The sequence below is a fragment of the Centruroides vittatus genome, unplaced genomic scaffold (assembly GCF_030686945.1).
Source record: "Centruroides vittatus isolate TY-2023 unplaced genomic scaffold, ASM3068694v2 contig_880, whole genome shotgun sequence".
Lineage (NCBI taxonomy): Eukaryota > Metazoa > Arthropoda > Arachnida > Scorpiones > Buthidae > Centruroides > Centruroides vittatus.
This window is the reverse complement of record NW_027122572.1, coordinates 1,729,853-1,752,747: the sequence shown is the minus strand read 5'-3', so window position 1 is coordinate 1,752,747 and position 22,895 is coordinate 1,729,853. Positions and strand designations below refer to the sequence as shown.

At 27.9% G+C, this 22,895-nt stretch overlaps 1 protein-coding gene across 1 annotated transcript in view; it reads right to left on the bottom strand.

Annotated features, from left to right (window-relative positions):
- The window catches only part of LOC136983338 (restin homolog), a 92,465-nt gene extending 74,285 nt beyond the window's left edge, over positions 1-18,180 (bottom strand). The window contains exons 1-2 of the mRNA XM_067280034.1: positions 17,982-18,180; positions 1,742-4,878 (exon numbers count right to left, since the gene is read on the bottom strand). Of these exons, the coding sequence (XP_067136135.1) occupies positions 1,742-4,878; positions 17,982-17,990 (3,146 nt within the window). The 5' untranslated portion in view covers positions 17,991-18,180. The remainder of the gene's footprint in view (positions 1-1,741; positions 4,879-17,981) is intronic.
- Between the last annotated feature and the right edge of the window lie 4,715 nt (positions 18,181-22,895).

Below are 22,895 nucleotides of genomic sequence, written 5' to 3'. Positions count from 1 at the left end.
CTTTATCTTAAAGTTAAAACATTGTAATAAATTAACATAACTTAATGCTTGTAATAATATAAGCATTAAATGAAAGATTATTTTCGGGATTGTTCATCAAGTTATTTATATACTTAAACAATAAATACCTAAATTACAAGTGTTTAAACATTTGTTTTTGATAATCATTACTTTCAAATAGCTTATTACAAATGCTTTATTATTGTCAAAAACATACTTAAAATTTTCAACTCATTCATCTAGAAGACAATTAACCTATTTCATATTCACTAGAATACATTTTCATATTATAAATATTTCATATTAATACAAAACGACTTATGCAGACTCTACTGAGTAGAGTCCGCATAAGTCATCTAAGCATAAATAGATACCATTGGTTAAGTAGTCAGTTTTCTGTGAGCCCAGCCAACTTACATAGGCATTAATGTTAAAATACTCTGGTTTATTTGATACTGTTCAACTCATCACTCCTGGATAAATTCTGTCCCACACTCATTTAGACGTCTGATAAGTCAACTCCCCTCCTAAAAAAATTAGTTCACACCACACAGCTTAATGACACAGCAGAATCCGATTTTGCATTTTCTCGCCTTTCATGTGTTATTTCGAGTAAGTGTTTCACAATTCTATTAGAAATGAGTATCTGAAACCTCATAAAGCTTACACTGAAGGAAAAATACAAACTTGTATCTGAATGTGATAAAACTTTACAAGCTAAATTTACAAAACAAGAAAACCTTCCAAGAACAACATTGGTGGGACTTCTTAACTACAAAAAGGAAATTAAGAAACTTTCTTGGGTTTTCATCATGGCTGTCTCAAAAACGCCAGAGAAAGTCACTGTACAAAGATGTTGAAAATGCTCTGGTACGTTGGCTAAAATAAATTTGTTCATCAAATCTTCCTGTTTCAGGGCAATACTGAAACAAAAAGTGATGAAAATCGCTGAGGTACTTGAAGTAGAAATTAACTTCAGTGCCAGTGATGGATGGTCAGAGAGATACATTGCATGTGCTATATAAAGCATTACTGTATTTTCCTAATTGTAGTTTTGTGATTTCTTTCAACTTTGTTTTAGTCGTCAACACATTTCCACTTCCCCTTAGGGTATCGACTTATGCGGAGTTGACTGTAGTTTTATAGATCATCTTTAGACATTCTACAAACCATTTTTGTTGTAGAAAATTTCTAAGCAGTTTACTTAGTGAAGCTAATTAAACATTCCTATTTATTTTTGAAAATTTGTGTATCATAATCAAAACTATTTGTCTTCATTAAAAAAGACAGAATGAACTACTTAAATCATCAGTTTATGCACACAAAATAATTATAGTAAGTCAATATTGGTCAATAATAGCTTAAAGTTTTTTAGATATTAATCCAAAATTGCATTGTTAAATCTAGGATTTTGTTTCAACTGGCATTTCAAGTTTATCAAATTAACTTCTATTACATTTCTATACTGTTTTATGAAAAAGTCTGTTTTGTCAAAATTTTTTGTTGAGCAACTCTGAGTAAATTTATAAAATAAAAGTTTATTACACTCAAACCTGTTTTTGTGCGGTCTTTTTTTGTGCAATTTGTTTTGTGTGATTTTTTATGTGCGGTATATGAATTTCAATCAAATTGGTATACTGCACAAAAATAATTGCACAAAACACACTGCACATATAAAAAATCACACAAAAAAAAGACCGCACAAAAACAGGTTTGAGTGTACAAATAAATTTATACTTACTTCTGAACATTTTTTATCCTTTTAGTATTAACAGAATCAGTTATTGAAGTATTTTCGTTTTCTATAGAAAAACTTGTTCTTGTAGAATCAAGCTGTGAAGATCTCCTTGAAGGAATTTGTTTTGCTACACTAAGATTTGTGTCAATTCTACTTTTAATCTCTCTCTTAGTTTTAACCTTGGATTTTTCTTCTGCTAAACTTGCTGCAATTTTTGAAGTGACATCGTCCCATCGGTTCTTTTTAAGACGATTTGTTTTTTGAGAATTTTCATTGTTCTTTGGTGTTTTTGACACTGATGTTTCGATCATAAGTTTAATTTTTGAAACAACATTCTTTTTTGGTCTTTTTTCAGAAGAAGTTTGTAAATTCTCATTCTGAGTTCTTGCTTTCAATATATTATCCTTCTTAGTTTTATTTGGTTCTTTTGTCTTAATCCAAGTTTTAGTTTTTAATAAATGCTTTTGTGTGTCTGAATTTTCTTTCAGAGAGTTCTCTTCTTTACCAGAAATGATAAAACTATTAGTTTTTTCAACTCCTGAAAATTTTCTTTCAGTTAAATCTATTGTTTCATTTACAACAGTAATATTTTTATCATTATTATTATTAGTAGTAGTAAATGATTCACAGACTGAATTAAATGAAGATGTCACAGTTTGAGACACAATAACATCTTTAGCTAAATCTTCAGAAACATTTTCTGAAATTATTTCTTTTAAAGTATCATCTTGCTTAGTGGCCAAAATGGTATTTCTTTGATCTTCACTTTGATTATTCCGTTCAACAACTGTATCCATTCCATTACTTTCAACAGTAAAATCAGAGACCATTTTACACTCTCCATCAGTTTCCATTTCACTTTCAGTAGTAAAACCAACTCCACCAGAATCAGTAAAAAAATCTGAATCACTCATTTCTATTTGATGTCTCTCATTATCCTCAACACCCATATTTCTATTACTATTATATATAGAATGGGTAGGAATTTCTGAACAAGGTGATGGTACTGCAGCGCTTATTTCACTCTGCACATCAAAATCTCCGTCTTCTTGATAACCTGTATCTGTACTACCAGTTGTATAAGTTGAAGCTGGTCTTTCAACCTTTATAACTTCAATATCAGATTTTATTAAAACATTTGTATCACTACATATAGGAATACTATTTGTTAAGAAGTTATTTTCAGAAATTTCAGAATCAATGGTCAAAGGAGCATTATTGCAATTATTGTCAGAAATATGTTGCATGTTTAAATTTTCAATAGAAACCTGTAGATTTTCATTCGATATAGCCAAAAGTTTTTCTTTATCATTATTCAAAGATTTTAACTCACTGTCAAAATTTACATCATCTCCATCAATTTGGTTGGAAAGTGTTATATCATGTATAAATGAACATGAAGGTATTTCTTCTTGATTGATTTCATTTGTGTTTCTTTCAATATTCTTATTGCCAGTAACAATATCATCTCCCAAAGTTGTATCTGTTTTGGTTTGATCTTTCATTACCAATTTCAAATTCTTATCATAAGAATCAATACCTATATTAAACTCTAAAGAACCAATTAATGGACTAGAAGGAAATTCTGATTGTAAAGTCCTAGTATTTCCATATGGTGTTGAAGTTTGTCTGGAATTCTTTGGAACTTCATTATCAAATTCATCATTGTTTTCTGTAGTATTTTTTGTGCTTTTAGGAAGGGTCCTAGATTCATAGAGTAGATCTGCACTTTCAAAATCATTTTCCCTATTTTCAGCTAAAATCTGTACATATGGATCATTCAAATGAGACAAAGTTTCTTTAACTTCATCTTCTGGTATATCATCAATATTATCACAGGATGCCATTTTTGGTATTCTAAACATATCTCCATCAAATACTATCACACCTTGTTGGTCTATAGAAAAATCTTTCATTTGGTTTGGAGTCAAAATACCTAAACTTTCATCTAAAGATGGTTGATCATCATCTATATCATTAATATCAAATGCATCTTCAAAGCTCAGTTTTTTTTCTGATTTTAGCAAATTACATTCATTATCTTTTGGTTCTTCTTTATCTTTCTCAACTTCTGAAGAAGTTTCCAATGTAAAAGTTGAATTGAGATCAGAAATTAATTTTAAGCAGGGATCACTTAATTTATTAAAATTATCATTTATAGGAGATAAATCTACATCAAATGTTGTATTGAGTGCATCTTGATTTTTTATTATAGTGGTCTCTGAAATTTCAGCTGGCTTGCCCAATGTAAATGTACTATTTAGATCATCTTTATCTAACACATTTGCTTTTGAATTTGTTTCTGGGAATGCTACTGTCAAGCTCTCTGTAGAGTGTGTGGTTTTATCTATTAAGAATGATGATGGCATAATTTTTGTAGATTCTTCTTTTTCATTCCTTACAAATGTATCACTGCATAAATTTTCACAATCTTTTAATTCCTTTACAGATGAATTTTTGTTATCTTTGCCAAAGCCAGAATTCCTTCTTAAAACAAATGACAAACATTGTTCAGAATGGCTATCTTTTTTGGTTCCAACATAATTTGGAAAAGGTATTCTACTTTCTTGATCAGCACAGAAAGTTAAATGACTTAGTGATTCTTTTGGAGAACTAGTCCTTCTAAAATCTGTTAAATTCTTATATGAAAATTTATGCACTGGTTGAAAATTATCAACTCTAAAATTTGATGATACTGGCTGTTGGGCATTGTGTGATGGTTCAGCATTAGAAATAAGCTGAACTTTAGACACAGGTGCAAAAATACCATGATTTTCTTCACATTGAAAATATTGAACACCCTCAATAATGCCATTATTTTTTCCAACAGGCTCATCTAATTCAATTCCACACCATATCCCATCAGCAAATTTCGTCTCTCCATAGTATCTCAGTATTCCTTTTTTAACTCCACCTATACAAACTGGATCGCCTAATTTTAAATCACATTGTTTAAATTCTGTCTTAGGAACATTCTCTTTACAAAAAGTTTTTGATTGTTTCTCCAACTGTTCAAATTCAGCTTTCTCCGCAACACAAGACTCTTTAACAAAACCAAATTTGTTTGTAGTCAATTGCGGTGGTCTTAACTTCGAAATTCCCTTCTTTCTTCCATGATAAAGATTTCGATTTTCATTTGCCTAAAGAAAAATATAAATAAAAATTAATAAAAGAAAAATCATATAAAACATCAGAAAAAAAAAATCCAATATCAAATTTTATATTTTAATAAAACTATAAAAAACTTCTTTAATATTAAATCAATAGTTATGATATATTATAAAATTTGCCTTTATTTTTCCAATTGGCAAAGAGATTACATTAGGTAGATTCTAGTATATACCATTTTGGGACTGATCTATACTGATGATGATAACAGATTGATAACATTAAGTGAGATAGGTAAATAAAGCTACAATGAGTGAAAATCTTTTAAATGTCATAGTCGACGAAACTAAGACATGTTAAAACAAAAATGCAAACTAAAGATTTATTAATTATAATTATTTATTAATATATAATTCATAAATAATTTGCCTACTATCACCTTTAATAGCAGCTGGTATATAATTGAAGAAAAAACTGCTAGCAATTTAAACTATTATATACTCACAGTCACCTTTTGTATTGGTCCAGCAGATTGTTATTACTGTAAAAAAGAACAAAAACATTTTCGATCACTTTCAGAAATCTTTGTCGGGTTAATATATTAATATACTGTTCCCATAAATCAAATGTTATTTGAGCAGCTTTTTGTAAAAAATGGAACATTCTATGTACCACATTATGATATTCAAATTCAAAACATGTGATGTACATAATGAAGAAATATGACATAATAAAAATTTTTAAAATATCCACATAACTTTCCATAATACAATTGGGAATAAAAAAAATTTTCCAGTATGTTTAAATATTTAAAAAAATTTTGTTAAATATTCTAATAGCCATCTGCTGCAACCAACACAAAAAAGTGACTGAGTATTTATATCCTTTTCCAACTTCTGAGGGTTTTCTGCACTATTATATCGAGAAAATAATGATTAAAGCAATTAGTGTTGTTTGTTTAATGTACTGGTTAAGATAGATATTTATAACTAATAACAATTGCACATTAGCAACAAAGACAAAGAGCCAAAAAAGTTTAAAAACACCTCTTTATTTGGAAATAAATGAATTCCAAATAAACAAAATAATTTGGTTTTAAAATTATAAATAAATGAATTCCAAAAACAAATTCTAATTAAAAATATCCTATAAAAAGTACATTTATGTTTTGGGATGTTAATTTTGGATAACAAACAAGTAACAATCTTCATGATTACAGTAAACAGAATCTATTGTATTTGTGATTATTATTTGTCCTGGCAAACTTTTTATCAAATGTATATTTTTCAATTAATTTTGCCATTGCTAGAGGGGAGGATTTTAACCTTTTTACATATTGAGATAAAGAGTAGTCTCTAAAGAATGGTCAACTCTGCCATGAGACTGTTAATTCTTGAAGTGTGTGAAAGAAATGAAGTTGGACAACATTTTTTATGTATTGTCTTTTATAAAAATTTTTTTTACAAAATTTTTAAGTTTAAACCCATATCATTGTCACATGCTTTGCTTTGTGATGTAACAATTTTAAAAATATAGACAGTTGTATCTCAGGAAAGCAAAAACCAGAATCACAACAGAGAATGATTTGACCAACTTTTAAATTTCATGTTTCATTTCCATTTTGTTTCAGTTAGAAGACTATTTGCTAGCCACAGATTGTAAAAATATCTGTTAAGTAGAGGTATCTGCTATTTGGGAGTGTCCATTAATGGAGGTTTCACTGTATATTATTGATATATACATAGTTACACATTACACATTTTATGTAACTGATAATATGGAGTTGTTCAATATAAGAGTCGGATTGTATATACTACTACTGCTAATTTTTTCTTCTTGTAAAATTGAAACATGGCACTAAACATTACAAGAAAATATTTCACAAAGAAAACAAGACCTCCAGAAATAAAACTTAAATTTACTAACTACTACAAGTTAATATTTCACAATAATTTAGAATTTGGTCTTTTACTTCAAATTCTTTATACAGTGATACCCCGGTTTTCGTTGATAATTCATCCGAAAACAATCGACAAAATCCAAAACCAACAAAAGCCAAGGCAATTATTTCCATATGAAATCAATGTAAATCCAATTAATTCATTCTAGACACTCCAAAATACATACCAAAAACACATTTTATAGAGAATTAATATAGCATTAAATACTAAAAGCAGTAAGAAATTAACATAAAAAACTAATTAGCATAAAGATAAAAGCATTAAGATTAAAGATAAGATAATTAGCATTAAGATGAAAGCAATAGAATTGTTCGGCTAGACACGCGGGGTAATGTCTCATCTTGTAGAAGCTAGTTGGACATGGGCTTCTAGCCTATATCACCCTGTGGTAAAGTGTGACATAATTGTCATGTAATAGTAGTTGTATGTGTTTATGATGATCGTATCGCGGGGAATAATGCCTTCCGGAAAATCCGTTTAAGGGTAACTGGCTCCTATTCAGGCGTTACAGACGTGGAGAAAACCCGGAAAACTTTACGTGGCCAGCTCGCCCTGGCGAAGCGCGAACCTATGACCCGTTTCCCAGTGTTCGGGGAACGAAACCATTGGCCAATAGTGGGCTGTCGTGGAGTAATGTTCATACAAGGAGAAATAATGCCACACTGCGGCAGAAAACGCATGAGTCGCTCTTTGTTTTCACAAAATTAGCAGTGGTGTCACTTGAGCATGCCGACGAAAACCGAGGCAATCGACAAAACCCGAAACCGACGATAACCAAAGTCAACGAAAACCAAGGTATCACTGTAATTATGAAGCATTTCTCAATTTAAAAAATTTTGAACAGTTTTAATTGGGGTCCAGGAATCCATTTGCATATACTCCATTGGTAAATTGTTAGAAACAGATAAGTAATTTTTTTCAGCCACATTTTAAATTCATTCAAAATATGTTCTTAGTGTAATTATTTTAGTGGCTTCATTTTAAAATATGCAAAGAAGTTATTTTTGTATCTTATGTAGTTGTAACCGAGAAACATACTTTTTGATTCTGGTACAGAAGAAGCAAAGAATATGTTGCTTCATTTTTATCACAATATTTAACACACTTTTTTTTTATCATCATCAATCTAAAAATTATTTACACAACATATTAATACTGTGGGCTAGTAAAACATTTTTAGTGATTAGTAGATTTAAGTTTTATTTCTAGAGGTCTTGTTTTAATTATTGTTTACTATTATTATACTTTATAACTGAATAGTAACGAATAAAAGAATTACAAAAGTAACAAAATATAAAAATAAGATATATTTAAAGTGAATTTAAAGAAAGTTAACATTAAGATACAAAGTAAGATTTCATTAGAAAATACTATTAACTGTTAAAGAATTTCACAAAATACCATAATTTTCATTATTATTTTACAAGTTAAATAAGTCAGTTTGATAAATTTAATTTTGAATAAATCCATTTATTAAAAACTAAATTTACTATTATTTTAATATTAAAATCTTTTATAACAAACTATTCTTTTACTTTAACTACCAAGTTTTAAACTGTAGATACATAGTGTAACAATATTTCTAATTAAAATTAGTATAATTAGTCTAACTACTTAACCTAATTATTTGTTCTAGTAAATAAACTGGTTTTCCATAAATAATTTTTATTTTGAATGTTTTTAATTTTATATCCTGCACTTTATATTTACAGTGCATACAGTACACTAAATTAGTGTGAATGCATGTTTAACTACAAATCTTAAAAGTCAATCAAATGATTACATAATAAAATTTGATTGCCTTCAGGAATTCAGATTCAAATCTAATCTGGATTCTTGTGATCTTTTACAATTTAGATTAGGCCAGTGTATTTTATATTCAATTACACAGCTATATAAATCAACCTAATCACAGGGTCAGATCTACTCATAATGGTCAAATCATTGAAATGTAATAAAAAAGATTGTTTCAGGAAATTAAAACAATTTTCCCCTAGATAACTAATTTGAATCTATAAAATTGACAATTCAATTTTATAATGCAAAATAGTAATTTACATTGTCTTAGTTTTTATTATAACTATAACTGAGAAACTTTTGATATATACCAAATTGTATGCTTTGGAACATATCTAAAAAAACAATTCAAACAATAAAATAATCAATCTGTCAAAGCCAAACTTTATCAATATTTCAGGTTAGGTAAGATCTAAAAAGCTTTCTACATTGTTAGCAATACACTCAAGTACTTCCATAGCATTTGATAATTTCATCCAAATTGAATAAATGTAGTGACATCACAAATAACAAGGCTTGTTTATACAAAGTCCTATATTATCTGAAGTAAATTGCATAAGAGAATACAGAACAGTGCTCAACAGGAGTTCTTAATAATTATTTTTAAAAACACTTAATAAAACATTTAACACATTCTATCGCTGAGAATACTTTAATTAAACACAAACATTTTCAGCCTAATGCAATAGGCCATCCTCAGGTGAACTGGCATTTAAACATATTTCAAAATTGTAATAAATGGAACGGAGGACTCTAAGTGGAGTGAAGCAACTATCTTCAAGATCATGCACTTCCCATCATTAGATTTGCAACAAGAAAAGATTGAAATCTATAAAAGTAAATTAAGAGATGGCTGTATTAATGCAAGGGATGCAGATGGATTAGCTTCTGCATGGAAGTTCTACATAAAATCAACAATTAATATATAAAAATTCTTAGTCTGTATCTGTCCTTAAATTGCGATGCCTTTTTATGTATTTAATTTTTGTGTATTTATTTTATTATTTATATCGTTGTGGCTTTAGTGTATTTAGTATATTTTATTTTGTTATTTATTTTGTTAATTTATCTGTTTTTCGTTTTAAATTTGAATATATAATGATCGAACGTTCCATTTATTACAATTTTGAAATATGTTTGAATGCCAGTTCACCTGAGGATGGCTTATTACATTAGGCTGAAAACGTTTGTGTTTAATTAAATAAGGTATTCTCAGCAATTGAAGGTGTTCAATGTTTTATTAAGTGTTTTAAAAAAAAAAAAAGCTGAGTTTGATATTTAATTATTATTTTTAAAACTTTTAAGTTATTTGTCATAATATAAAATTTTAAAAAGAGTCAAAAATTTTAATTGTAAATCACAGCTTTAAATTTGCTTTTTTAAATTTCACTTACAACTGTATTTATTAAAGTGCTTTCTTATAAAATTTAAAAGTTATTATATTCAATAAATATGTCTAAGCTAAACAAAGTACAATACCATACATATTATTGCATCCAATCCAGTTTGTTTAATAATTTACCAAACATTTCACGTTATCCAGTCTATGATTATTTGAAGTAACTTTCATCCATATTACCTTAGATCAGATCAGTAATAAAAGCATTCCAAAACTGTGGGTCTGAAGATCCACAGTTTTGGAATGCTGTTTTATTACTTAGCAAATATTTATAATTATCATTAAAGTGAAATGTGATAAATTAGTATATTGTAATTAAAATTATACATCTTAACATCATCATAACGATAAGAAAAAAAGTTGGTTCTTTTTATTAAATTTAATAAACCATCTAAAAATAATATAGATGACTCAGATGCCTAGTATTATTTTTGTAATTTATTAATTAATGAGTAATAGCTAACAGCTAAAAATAGAGGTCCATCAAAATATATATTTTATAAGGGTCTGTGATCTTTCAGAATTTCAGAACCACTGCTTGAGATAATTTGGATTCTCCTATAATTTACTAATTTCATTATAGATTTGTGTTTAAAATTCAAAATTACAAACATGAAAAACTAAATCAATTAAAAATCAAAATGCTAATTCATTTGGAATTAATTCCATTTTCAAAAGAACAGTAATAAAATTAATAATTTAATATAAGACCAAAAATTTTTATTTAATGCAAAAAGATTTTCAATCTTGTTAATTCATCATTAACTACATAAATGAATTCTAAATTTATGCAAACTATATCTAGCAATAAAATTAAAAAAGACATTCCAAAAAAGATCATTTGAAAACAAAGACAATTTAAAACAGTCTATAGAAAGATTGATAATATTCCTTTTATTCAATTTAACTTTATTGTTATAATGATGTTCTTTTGTAACTCTGTAAAATGACACATTTTACAGAGTTACATTAAAATAAATTTTATTACATAAACAATTCCAGAACTCACATATTATCCAAAATGATTCTCTTAAAATGATTACAAGGCAAAAATGATCAACCTTAACCAGCAAAACTATAGTACATTAAATGTTGACTGTCTTTTCAGCCATCAGGATAACGCAAACAAAAATGCCAAAAACATTTAATGTAAATAAATAGTTTTGCTGGTTAAGGTTGATCTTTTTTATCTTGTAATCAAATTAAAGCACCAGTTTAAGAAATTTACAATATAATTTGTTTATCTAGTCAAACAGATTAATATCAATAAACTGTTTGATTAGTCTGTTATGATATAATAAACCATATAATCAGAAACAATAGATGAAACATCATGGCTTTTGTCTTAGTGTATTTATTATTTGGTAAAGATGAACAAATGGTAGACAATATTTATATCATCATAATTTAATAATTGAACTTAATTAAAATATGCAATGCATTGCAATCTGTTATATCTGAAAAACCTAAAGCACATTGTAATTCCTTTGTTTTTGATTTTTAGATGACAACAATTTGTCAGAAATCTAGTGGCGTAGCATAGTGGGGGCGGCAGGGGCGGCCCTCCCCAGGCGGCACTTATAGGGGGCGGCAAAATTCCGCAATAAATGATAATATATTGTAAAAATACCTAAATAAAGACACGGCGAAATTTTCCTCCACCCCAAGTGGCTGACACCCACGCTACGCCACTGCAGAAATCCTAAAATAGTTCATTACTAAAACTAGCACTATACATCCAGGCAATAAAAATCAAGTAAGCTATAACTTATGAGTTATAAAATTCATATATGTTATCACTCACATAAAAATTAATATTATAATAATAATAATTATTTGGCGTAAAAGGCTTTCGTCTGTTACAAGGGCGTTTTATTTAAATGCAATTTACATCTCATGTAATAACATCTTTACGACATTGATATTTTCTATTTACTGATCTATAGAATTTCATTAATATTTTGTCACAATTATCATTTAATAAATTGTTTAACGTAGTTATATAACATATAAATCGTGTTAGTATTAGCTCTATCAAATGTCTTATACATTTCCTTCTCACTAGTACAGTTAGCCAGTGGCCAATTTGGAGCCTTTGTAGTTTATCCTTTTCGTTACAGCATTTGCATATAATATGAAGTTTAGATTTTAAAAAAATTAATATTATAGTTTTTAGTGCCTAAATACCCTAGTTTATTCATTATATAAATTTACAAGTAAAAGTATAATTTTGTTATAATAATTATTACAATTATTTTACAACAAATTTTTATGTCAATATGTTTGAAATATTTAAAAAATGTTGGCTTTAGTTAGAGATTAAATTAATGTTAGAATAGTTCTTTGATATTTTAAGAGTAATCTTAAATTAATCTTCTGTCAGTTCATAAAGACAGAAGATTGATTTAAAAAATAAATAAATAAAAGATTGAAATTCAGCTAATAAAGTCAAAAGAGAATATTTATACTTAATATAATAAATACAACATCAGAGAGATTTTGAAATTACACATTTTTCATATTTCTTTATATTCTATATTTTTTGCTAATCTTCTCCCCCCTTTGCTTGAAATATATTTTTGATGTAAATAACACAACTGAAAAGAGCACAGCATAGGCTATGTGACAATGTTTCTGTTGGCTATTACAGACTCTTGATCAAAAATATAGCCAGTAAAGAGAGAGCAAGATACAATTCCATGACATCTGAAAACCATCAACTTGTGTAAGTAGGAAAAAAACCTAAAACACCTTGACCTAAAAGGTTAATTAACCAGCACTTTATATGAAAACTAAAAACTTATAAACTACATTAAACATACTCTCTTCTAAAACATTTTCATACACAAAAGTCATAATTATATCTTAACAAAATTCCAAACATCTGACTGAAAAAAAAAAAAAAAAAAAAAAAACAGAACAGAGGTAAAACAGCAACATCCAACTTATATATTTTGTATAAGACATGCTGAGAAGTAAACAAAACTCAAAACTCTCAAATAAATATGATTCAAGACATTTTTTAGACAAGTAAATATTCTCACAAAACCAAATGATATGAGAAAATTCGTTTTGGATGGATAATTCGTGTAGCAATAGCATCATATTGGTTTTAGTGTTTCAATAAAAAAGTAAAATTTCTCGTTATCAAAAATAAATGAGAAAGACTTTCCAAAAGCTTATTTTGTCATGAATTTTGTGAGGAAGAAAACCGACAGAATCGATTGTCATCGCTGGAAACTTATCTTCCAAAATTGATCTCTATGAGACATTTAAATTATATTCAACTCGACGACGTCGAAAAACACGAAAAAACAAAAATAAATAAAATAAAAAATGAATTGGTACACAACTTTTTTCAATCGATTATGTTTAAAAAACATTATCAAATAAAGTTTTTTATCAAACAAAATTTTCTTGCAATATAACGATTAATAAATGATGAGAAAAATAAAAGTTATTTTAAGAAGTTATCTTTGCCTTACAATATAAGTTTATTTACCAGTAAATATTTATTATTACATATAAAAGTAAGTATATTGCATTACAAACTTGTTTAAAAACACGTTATCATAAAAAAAAAATTATTAGAATTTTTAAAATTAATTTTATATAAATTTCAATTAGTTTTATCATATAGGCTAACCTAGTCCTAATAGTAAATTACGTGGGAGTACTGTACAGTACGTCCTACATCGTGAAAAATCTATATCAATACAGACACTAATCAACAAACTTTATGGTCCTTTCGTCGAAAATTATAAAACACAATTTCGATAAAATCTTATTATTACTTCTCTCACGTTTCAATATTTGTGCACGCGTAGTAAAAATAATGGAAACATTCCTGCGTCACTAATTTCTTTCGTGCAGCTTATTGTATCCAAAAATGCATTCTTATCCAATAAATAATATGTATAAATATATATATGTAATCGTTATTTCTTTTTAATGGAATAAGGTCAATGCGTTTTACTATATAAACATGCGCATATTAATTCCTTTCCGTTCCGCAAATTTATAGAGTGAATTGTACAGTACATGTTTGACATCAGACGTACAGTACACCCGTTCTTTGTTAGCAAAAGTGTGACATCGATTCTGTGTCACGGCGTACATTATCCAGATCGAAACTAACGGGTTTCGGGTTATTTTACGAAAATGATTCCGTTCGTGATAACGAGTTTTCCATTTTTTTTAAATGGGAATTTAGCCGAAAATAATATGTTTTCGGCTAAATGTTTGTCATTTAAGTTTAGAAGTTTATTAACTTTTATCATACACTTGACTCATATCCAAACAGAATTTTTACAATTTTTTTTATACAACAAATCAACACGTTTGATTTAAAAATGTAAACGTGAGATGACCAATCAGAAGACTTTCCCCCAGTTTCGATAATCAACAACTGTATGGAAGATATCACCTCGTTTCGGTCCATTTGGTAACATTCAAATTATCAAACTTATGAAAAAATAGTAAACCAGTTCCATAAGAAATGAATATTTCCCCCAAAAATATTTTAACAAATCAATGCAAATTCAGATTATTCACTTATATCACGGTTAAAAACTTCCCCACAACACGAAACCTTCCCAAGAGTGTCATTGTGATATATTAAAAATTAATCATTCGTTATCACGCCCGGAGTTCTCGTAGTAAAAAATTCATCAACCACTGAACGTTACGCGGAAAAGTAATTTTACGATGAAGAAATTTCGAGAGATCAGCATCAAGAAAAATATCATAATTTTAATATAGAATTCCACTTAAATTATATATATATTTTTTGTTAATACATATCTTTCTTACGCTCTATAAAATCTGTAAATAATAGCAAAATGTAATTATATTAGCATTTTTGGAACAATTTCTGTATTTTCCGTTACGATGATTAAGTTAATGTACGCTAAAGGTCATCGACTTAACTTCAATATCACCTTAGAGACTACAAATGAATCGAAGATGAAGGAAGGATCACTCAAAGTATTCTGACGAATCACTCACTAAACATTCAACTATCAAACTCATAATCGTCACGATGATTATACACGAGAGCAATGCCTTAAAAAACGAACGCGCAAAGTGAGGGCAGTGTCCTGAAATAGGCGTTTGTTCACCGTAACTTTGTGTGTATATATATATATGTATAATTTTTCAAACCATTGCATATCCGTTTAACGGCCTTTTCTCGTCACGAAACGTTTACCATCTAGAAACAAGTGAATTCTTACAAAAGAAAAGAAGGCAAGAGGGATGTACGTGTAAGCATAAAGTTTTGATTCTAAATCTGGCACCTGTCAAACTGCAATAGTAGTAGGTTAGTGGTTCTTCGTTGGCTCCTTTCCAAAAACTGGTTCTACCAACACGAAGTTTCTTACACTTCGAATCGTAAAACTCGAGCAGAAAAAAAAAATCAAGTAATAATAATGATAAGGAAGTCCAAATTCGTATTTTTCAACGAAAATTAGATGCCTAAAAATATAGAAGAAAGCATTTCAAGACGGAAAAAAGCAATAAAATGTAGTCAAAGCATCTCGTTAAACTTTATAAAACTTCTACGCTTGACGATAAAACTTCTAAAAATAGATATTCAAAAATAATTAGTATTGTTTCATTACAAGAAAAACTATTCCGCAGATTAAAAACTAACATAAAAATTATAACAACAACTGCGCTTGGAAATTATTAATTTATTCAAATTAATTTTAATACAAAACTTATCAGACGACATATCAAATTATTTAGTATTTTGATGATACGCACCACCTTAAAAAATAGCACGATAAAAATGTAAAGCAAGCAAAACAGGGAAGAATAAGATAAGAGGTTTATAAATATGAATAAACGAAGTGCATCGTTTTAATTTTACGAATATTTAAACGATCTTTCTTCTCGGACGAAACTTCAAAAAATAGCCTATCTGGCTTTAATCCAAGACGATGCTGCCAATACTAGAAGGGGGGACTAAGTCATTAGGTCGACAACTAATATACTGGTTGAGATAATTAATTCGTTTATCGAAATGAGTTGTTTAATTAAACTTTTGGAAAAACTTAACTAATTTAGAAAAAAAACTACAATTCATCACTAATTTAAATCCATAATCTAAAATTATTATTATAAAGCCGTAATAAGTGATTTACAATCTATCAATACTTTGAAAGACCAACCTTATCGTTTTGGTAGTGATGCTGAATCAATCTTTTTCGAGTAGGAAAGTTTTTTTAATTTAAAAATAGTTTATTTTATAATTAGAGGAGTGCGGTATCCCGCGAGTAGAATTCATCCATCTACCTGTTGCTTTCCGGTCTTTACACGCCATTACATTTTTGGGTGTCGAAGAAAGTAAGGAAACGTGATCCCAAGCGAGTAGCGCGTGACGCAGATGATAGTCACGCGCAAGAAAAATAAAAAATAACAACCCATTCTATGATATTGCCATCGATACGTCCGCAATAACATAACTACTGTAGGAAGAATACAATTTATTCAACGACTAGATATCGTTCGTGGGCTTAAAAAATAATCTTTCGTAGCTTGGAACCTTAAATTTTATTATCGACTTCGTGAGTTAAACGTGATAAGAAAGTCTTTTCAAAAAATCGATAATGCAAATAAAAGGTGTGAATTAAAAATATGCACCGCGGTTCGATATTTAAAATATTTTATTTTGTTAAATATCATATGACTTTTTTCTAACAGTTCAAAATAATAATGATAAATATTTACTCAACTATGCCCATAAAAAAAAAATGTTTCACTACCCAACATCTGTATAAAAAAAAATATTTGGAAACAAAATCATTTATACATAGAAAAAAAAATGGTGTTCTATCATTTTTTAAATCATCTCTACACTATTTTTCTTGAAAAAAAAATTATCCAAATTCTCTATTGACATTCTAATTTTCGTATTAAGTTATCAACATATATAAAACATGAACAGTTATTGATAAGATATTGTATCTTAGAATGTAATCAAGCATCGTGTTTTCCTCCCTCATCGAAACGAATAGCAGCGTCAAGAATCCGCACCACTCTCATCAATTTAAGATGAAAACAGCTCGTTAAAAACTAACGAATTTAATTTTTTTTATAATAAGCAGGGTATTTTTTATATAAAAATTTCGTTACTGCGTCCGTATAGTTAATTTACACTTTAAAAATTATGGATGTTTATAACTATACAGCACTAAAATCATAGTCGAAAATGTTAAAATACAATACAAACAGAAGCTAAGTCGGCAATTGAGAGACGACATTCGACCTATTCTAGATCAATAGAGAGAATATATCTCACATATATAGAGAAATTGGATATGGTAAAAGATGCACTTCAATATATTGTACAGTACAGTTCCTTAAAATATTCCTCCATTTCGTGGATTTTCTATCGAAAGAATCGTGAGGAAACATCGTTATTTTAAATAATGCATTTCAGAAACATTTTAATGTCGCACAGAAATTGAATTTTAAAAGTGTGCTTCGATTATATTTTCGATAATAACCATACACAATATTAAAGTATATTTAATAAACTAGATCTATCACTCGTTATAGAAAACATTTTTAACAGATAATAAATTAGAAAATCGTTTATTCTATAACAAGAACTAAAAACTGAAAGATAAGGTTATCTATTCCTATTGTCTTCTGTGAATGTTACATATACCGTATCTTATATTAGTTTCGTCACTGGATGCAGTTTATAAATATATTTTTAATAAAAACGATTTTAGATTACTTTTTATATAATCTATATTTTAAAATGGATTTTAATGATCAAGCGAAATTATTATTATAAAATTATGGAAAACGATCGTGGAGCTGAATTACATTTTACATCTATATGAATTTATGGAAATTTTCAAGTATCCGAACGGTCCTTCGACAAATATGCCCTTTGTTCTTGTATTTGTCATTTATTTTTTTATAAATCTTATCGATTTTATAACGTTTAAATGGTATAGCTCACCTTCTCCATCTTCGAATCAGTCCATGGCAACTAGAGTAGAAGAGATCCAGTATGGTAAATACAGCGGAGCATTCGCCATGTCGCGATCGATCTAAAATCTTGTGCATATACGCGAGACTAGTCGGCTTCGCAGTCGAAACAGGCCGACTTCCACTAGTTACGGGGGGTGCGCAGTATACTACGGAGGGGACTTTTAACTATAGCACACAAACCGGAGAGAGTTTTATTATAATTACGATAGTACGCGTTAAATACGAGCGGAGCGCGTGCCGTAATTATTTTTACGACCTTCCTCTTCCCCTTTCCGCGTTTTTATTTATTAAGACACGAGTCACACGATTCATTCGTGAATAATTTATTTATGAATTAAGTGCGTTTAAATTATCCTAAAAATTTCGAGGGAGTGGAAACGTTACTTAAAAGTAGGTGCTACATCAAACCTGAATTTTCGGATTGTACACACAAGTTAAGGTTTGCCGTTTCCTAACAGAAAAAACGATGCGCACCTCCTTCGTGAATTTGATAATCGTGAGTTTAAAAGTACAAGTTACGAAACTTTGAATTTATAATTATACCTTACGAAAGCTTCATTTGAACATATATTGCGTTACGCTAATTATAATTAAGCTTAACTCACGATAGATGCCACATGAATCTTAATTAAAAATGTCTGACTTAAAAAAAAAGTTTACTCGAAGTAAAAATAAGCAAATAGGAAAAATAAATAAATAAACTTTAAACGAAAATCAGACATTTAGTGACGCAACGATATTCTGATATAATTAGTTAGTTATTGCATTTACTTTCAACGTAATTTAAATGATTAATTGCAAGTTTTGAATAATAATCTATATATAGATGTGTAGAATTTAATTGTGACAATTGATTATGATTAATTTAGTAACTTTTTCTTCGGCTGAATTGAATTCGACGCTAAATATTGTTTTAAGTGCAAGTAAAATTTTACTTTAAAATCATAAAAATTTCGTCCGTAAGATTATTTATTTCAAGATAGGTCATTTCATTTAAAGTTAAGTTTTATGTTACAGAGTAGATCTAAATTGTAAACGTGTTAAGGTTACTTTACTTATATATAAAAAAAAAAACAGATCGACCTAATCGATTTTTCGCAAAAAATATTTTTGCCATCGATTTTTGGACGAGAAAATTCCGTTTTCCGAGAATTCTTCGATGGCGGAAGTGGAGTCATCCACTTCTTAAGACGTAGACGAATGGCACCGAACATAGAATCAATCGAAATATCTATGGTGACGAGTGAGATAATTACGTGACAATATCCAAAAAGATGACTCAAACCTATCGAATGAGCGACTTATCCGTCTTACCTACGTACTGTACAATATGTATAACAAAAAGTTTAATTACATCAACGGGATTGTCTAACCTCAGTTAGTAGAGGTGATCCATACGCAATTACCAGAAAGCGATACTTCAATTAACGAGATTGGATCTTGCTACACGGAAAGGGCAATAACACGTAAGAGAATACACAATTTCTTCTAATTTTTCTAAATTTAAAATGTTAAAAACTGCGACTATTCCGATAATAAAAGTGCGGTTTAATTAATTTAATTAAAGCAAGTGTAACAGACACGTTTTACCTTAGATTCCTACTAGAAATATGGTATAAAAAGATTAATTATAATAATAAAATTTACAGAAGAGGGTTTACTTTTATATCTAACAATTAAGCGACATGGATAACTGAAAATGAATATTTAACTTAAAAAAATATAAATTTCTGTATCAAAATCCTAAAAAAAATATTTAATGTGCCGATATATATTTGATAAAATAAGTTCACAGATAAAAAAAACTAAATCTTAAAAAATTCATTAAGAGAAGAAGACAGGAAAAATGTAAGATAATTAAAAAGAACTTTTAACAAAAATTAAATATAAATTACAACAGTTTATATTATAATAAAAAATATTTTTAAAATAAAATAATTTAAAGTACATATTACCCTGAACAACGGACAATTCGATCACCTAAGAGTAAATATTGTAGCATACATCTCTCGCCTATTAAATATTTACGTCCGATACATTAAGGTCGCATCAGCATGGTGAATTATCATGTTAATGTAAACTTTATAACTGAATGAAAACTAAGAATAGTAACATACACTAAATTATTCTTTTACGAAATTTCGGAAAATATTCTTTACATTTTAACTCAGTATTTTATTTTTATTTCAGAATTTTAAATATAAAAGTTTTTTTTTGGTTATAATTTAAAATTATTTTTATTGTAAAATATAAATATTGACTTAATTTTTTTTTCCTCTCAACATTTATTTTTGTGTCAGTAAAACCTTTATAAACAAACATGAATTTAAGTGTATATGTTTATCATCTAAAACTGTTATAAGAAAACTATATTTTACAGAGATTAAAAGCAGCTTTAAAAAACATTAAAACGAGGTCGAAGTTTCTACTTTGGCGTAGAGTCATAAATCAGAATTTGTAGAAAATAAAGTAGTATCAATTTTTATATAGAGCCAATTCAATTTCTATATTTAATAAAGTCCGTCGATAATGGCACATTTAATAATAGAAAACAAGGTTTTGGCTCGATGGGAATATCCAGATCTGTTATGAATAATAAATAGCTTTAAACATCTTAAAACCAGCAAGTAACTTGAATTTACATTTAATGATATTATGCTTTTAAAATCACATCGTTTCTTTTAAACATTTTCACTGAATTTTTCCTGTTATCTTGTCGCGTGATGCAGCAAATCAGAGAAGAAATTTAATAACTAAAATCTCTGACTTTTCAGTAACTTTTATATGTAATTCTGCTTCTCTTGAATTGATTTAAAATCTTCTCCACTCCAGACAATTTTTTTTTATTTGGTAAATTAGGGTCACTCCATTCATCGATCTTTATATGTCGAGGTAGTAAAGTGAGAAACAACTGGTAATTTTTTTAAAACTACTCTTCAAAAATTTAAGATATTTTTCACACACATTCAATAATAAAATTTAAAAACTACTTTCATTTTAAATTTATTATAAATTATTAACTAACTTAAAATATATTAAATTTATTATATCTTAAATGTTAATTACATGAAAATTATAAATAAGCATTATTATATTTGTTTTTAAATTCAAAATCTGGATAAAAAATAAGATGCATGCTATAGCTTAGATAAGTTAAATAATCCTAAAAATCTATTTCAATATTTTCAGTAAAATAGACTCATTTATAAGATGAAGTGCTATCAAATTCCGTTTTGATTTTCCCTTCCATCTGATAGTGTGAAACTATTCTTTAATGTAGATACAAGAGCTACTTATTCCTTCACGTCCTACTTAATTCTGTAATTGTTTTGACTAGAATGTCTGTAATTATTTTGAAGTATTATAGGCGAAATACGACATACAATTTTACACGATTTTGGATATTTTTGCGATAAAAAAAATTCTTGTAAACATATTCGTGTATCTGATCTAAAACATACAAAAATGTCATATTAAAAGACATTAAGTTTGTAACTTTATATTCTATTTTATGGAAAGAAAAACGAAACTTCAAAATCTGGAATATTTCAGAGAGAAAAATAGAATATGGAAAATATTTGTGTCATTAAAAGTTAAAAGAGGAGATGAGATCGACGTCCATGAAATAATAAAACTCAATTTTCTACATAAACAGGTTGTGACTGTAAGACTTAATTATAAATAATAACAGATTTCACGTAGATATTATTCACATTAACGAAGCAAATCTAATCACACAAGTTCTAAAAATACAAGTTCGCAGCATAATAGGTAAGAATGAGAATACAATATTAATATGTTAGCTTTTTCTAAATTTTTTTGTACGAAAAAGCTTATCGTTAAATAGTTTGTGAAGTAAAGAATAAATTAAATGTCGTCAAAAAAATAATTAATATACAGAAAGCTTGGTATACATTTTCGTATCTTGTCACTGAAGATAAGTTTGATCTCTTTATACAAATAAGTGAAGTTTTTTAAATTTCACGTAAACTTATAATATATAACGTAGTAAAATGCATTCAATGAAATTAGTAGTCATTACACTTTTTAGATAAAAATCGAAGCGACTACTTCCTGGTTTAACAATTTACGAGGGAGGAGATACGCAAAGAGGTCATCCATAAAGAGAAAACGACTCGTATCTTATCGTCTCCTCCCTAATTATAGCAAAATTATTAAATTAGCTCAATTACAACAAGTCGAAAATATTTTATAAATTAAAGAATAAAGAAATTTTTGACAAATAGGCAAATATTTTGAACTGAATCCACGTCCTTTCTGACAGTATCAAGTAGAATGAGTAGATCAGCTTTCTAACAAATTATTTTGAATAAAAATATGCTCTTTCTAATAAAACTCTTTTATTTTTAGTACATACAAGTTATAATTTGCTATAAAATCGCTAATTTTATTCAAAACATCAGTTTATATGTTTTGCAAATAAAAGCTTAACTGTACAATTAATTATACCTATATAGAATATTCAGATTCACCTGAGAATATGAGAGTCCTAAATCTACGTAAATTCAAGAAATATTAAATATAAACCAATAAATTCAAGTATTATTACTCCGTTAATAATTTCATTTCTATATGCCTTAACGATCACAGCTAGTGCATTGAACTTCTTTCCGCTCTTTAACGGAGATATTTTATACCTACACAATTTAATTTATAAAGTTCGATTAGTATTTTAATAATTACATACAGAAGACATTTTTAGAAAAGAAAATATAATTTTTTGTGTATCAAATTCCGTATTTAGAGTAAATTCGATTTTATTTTCCACATATGATTTAAAGAACAACTATTTTTAATTGCCTATAAAATTCTAATCGAAATCAGTTTAAAAAAAACTTTTTTAAAGTGATAATCACAAAAC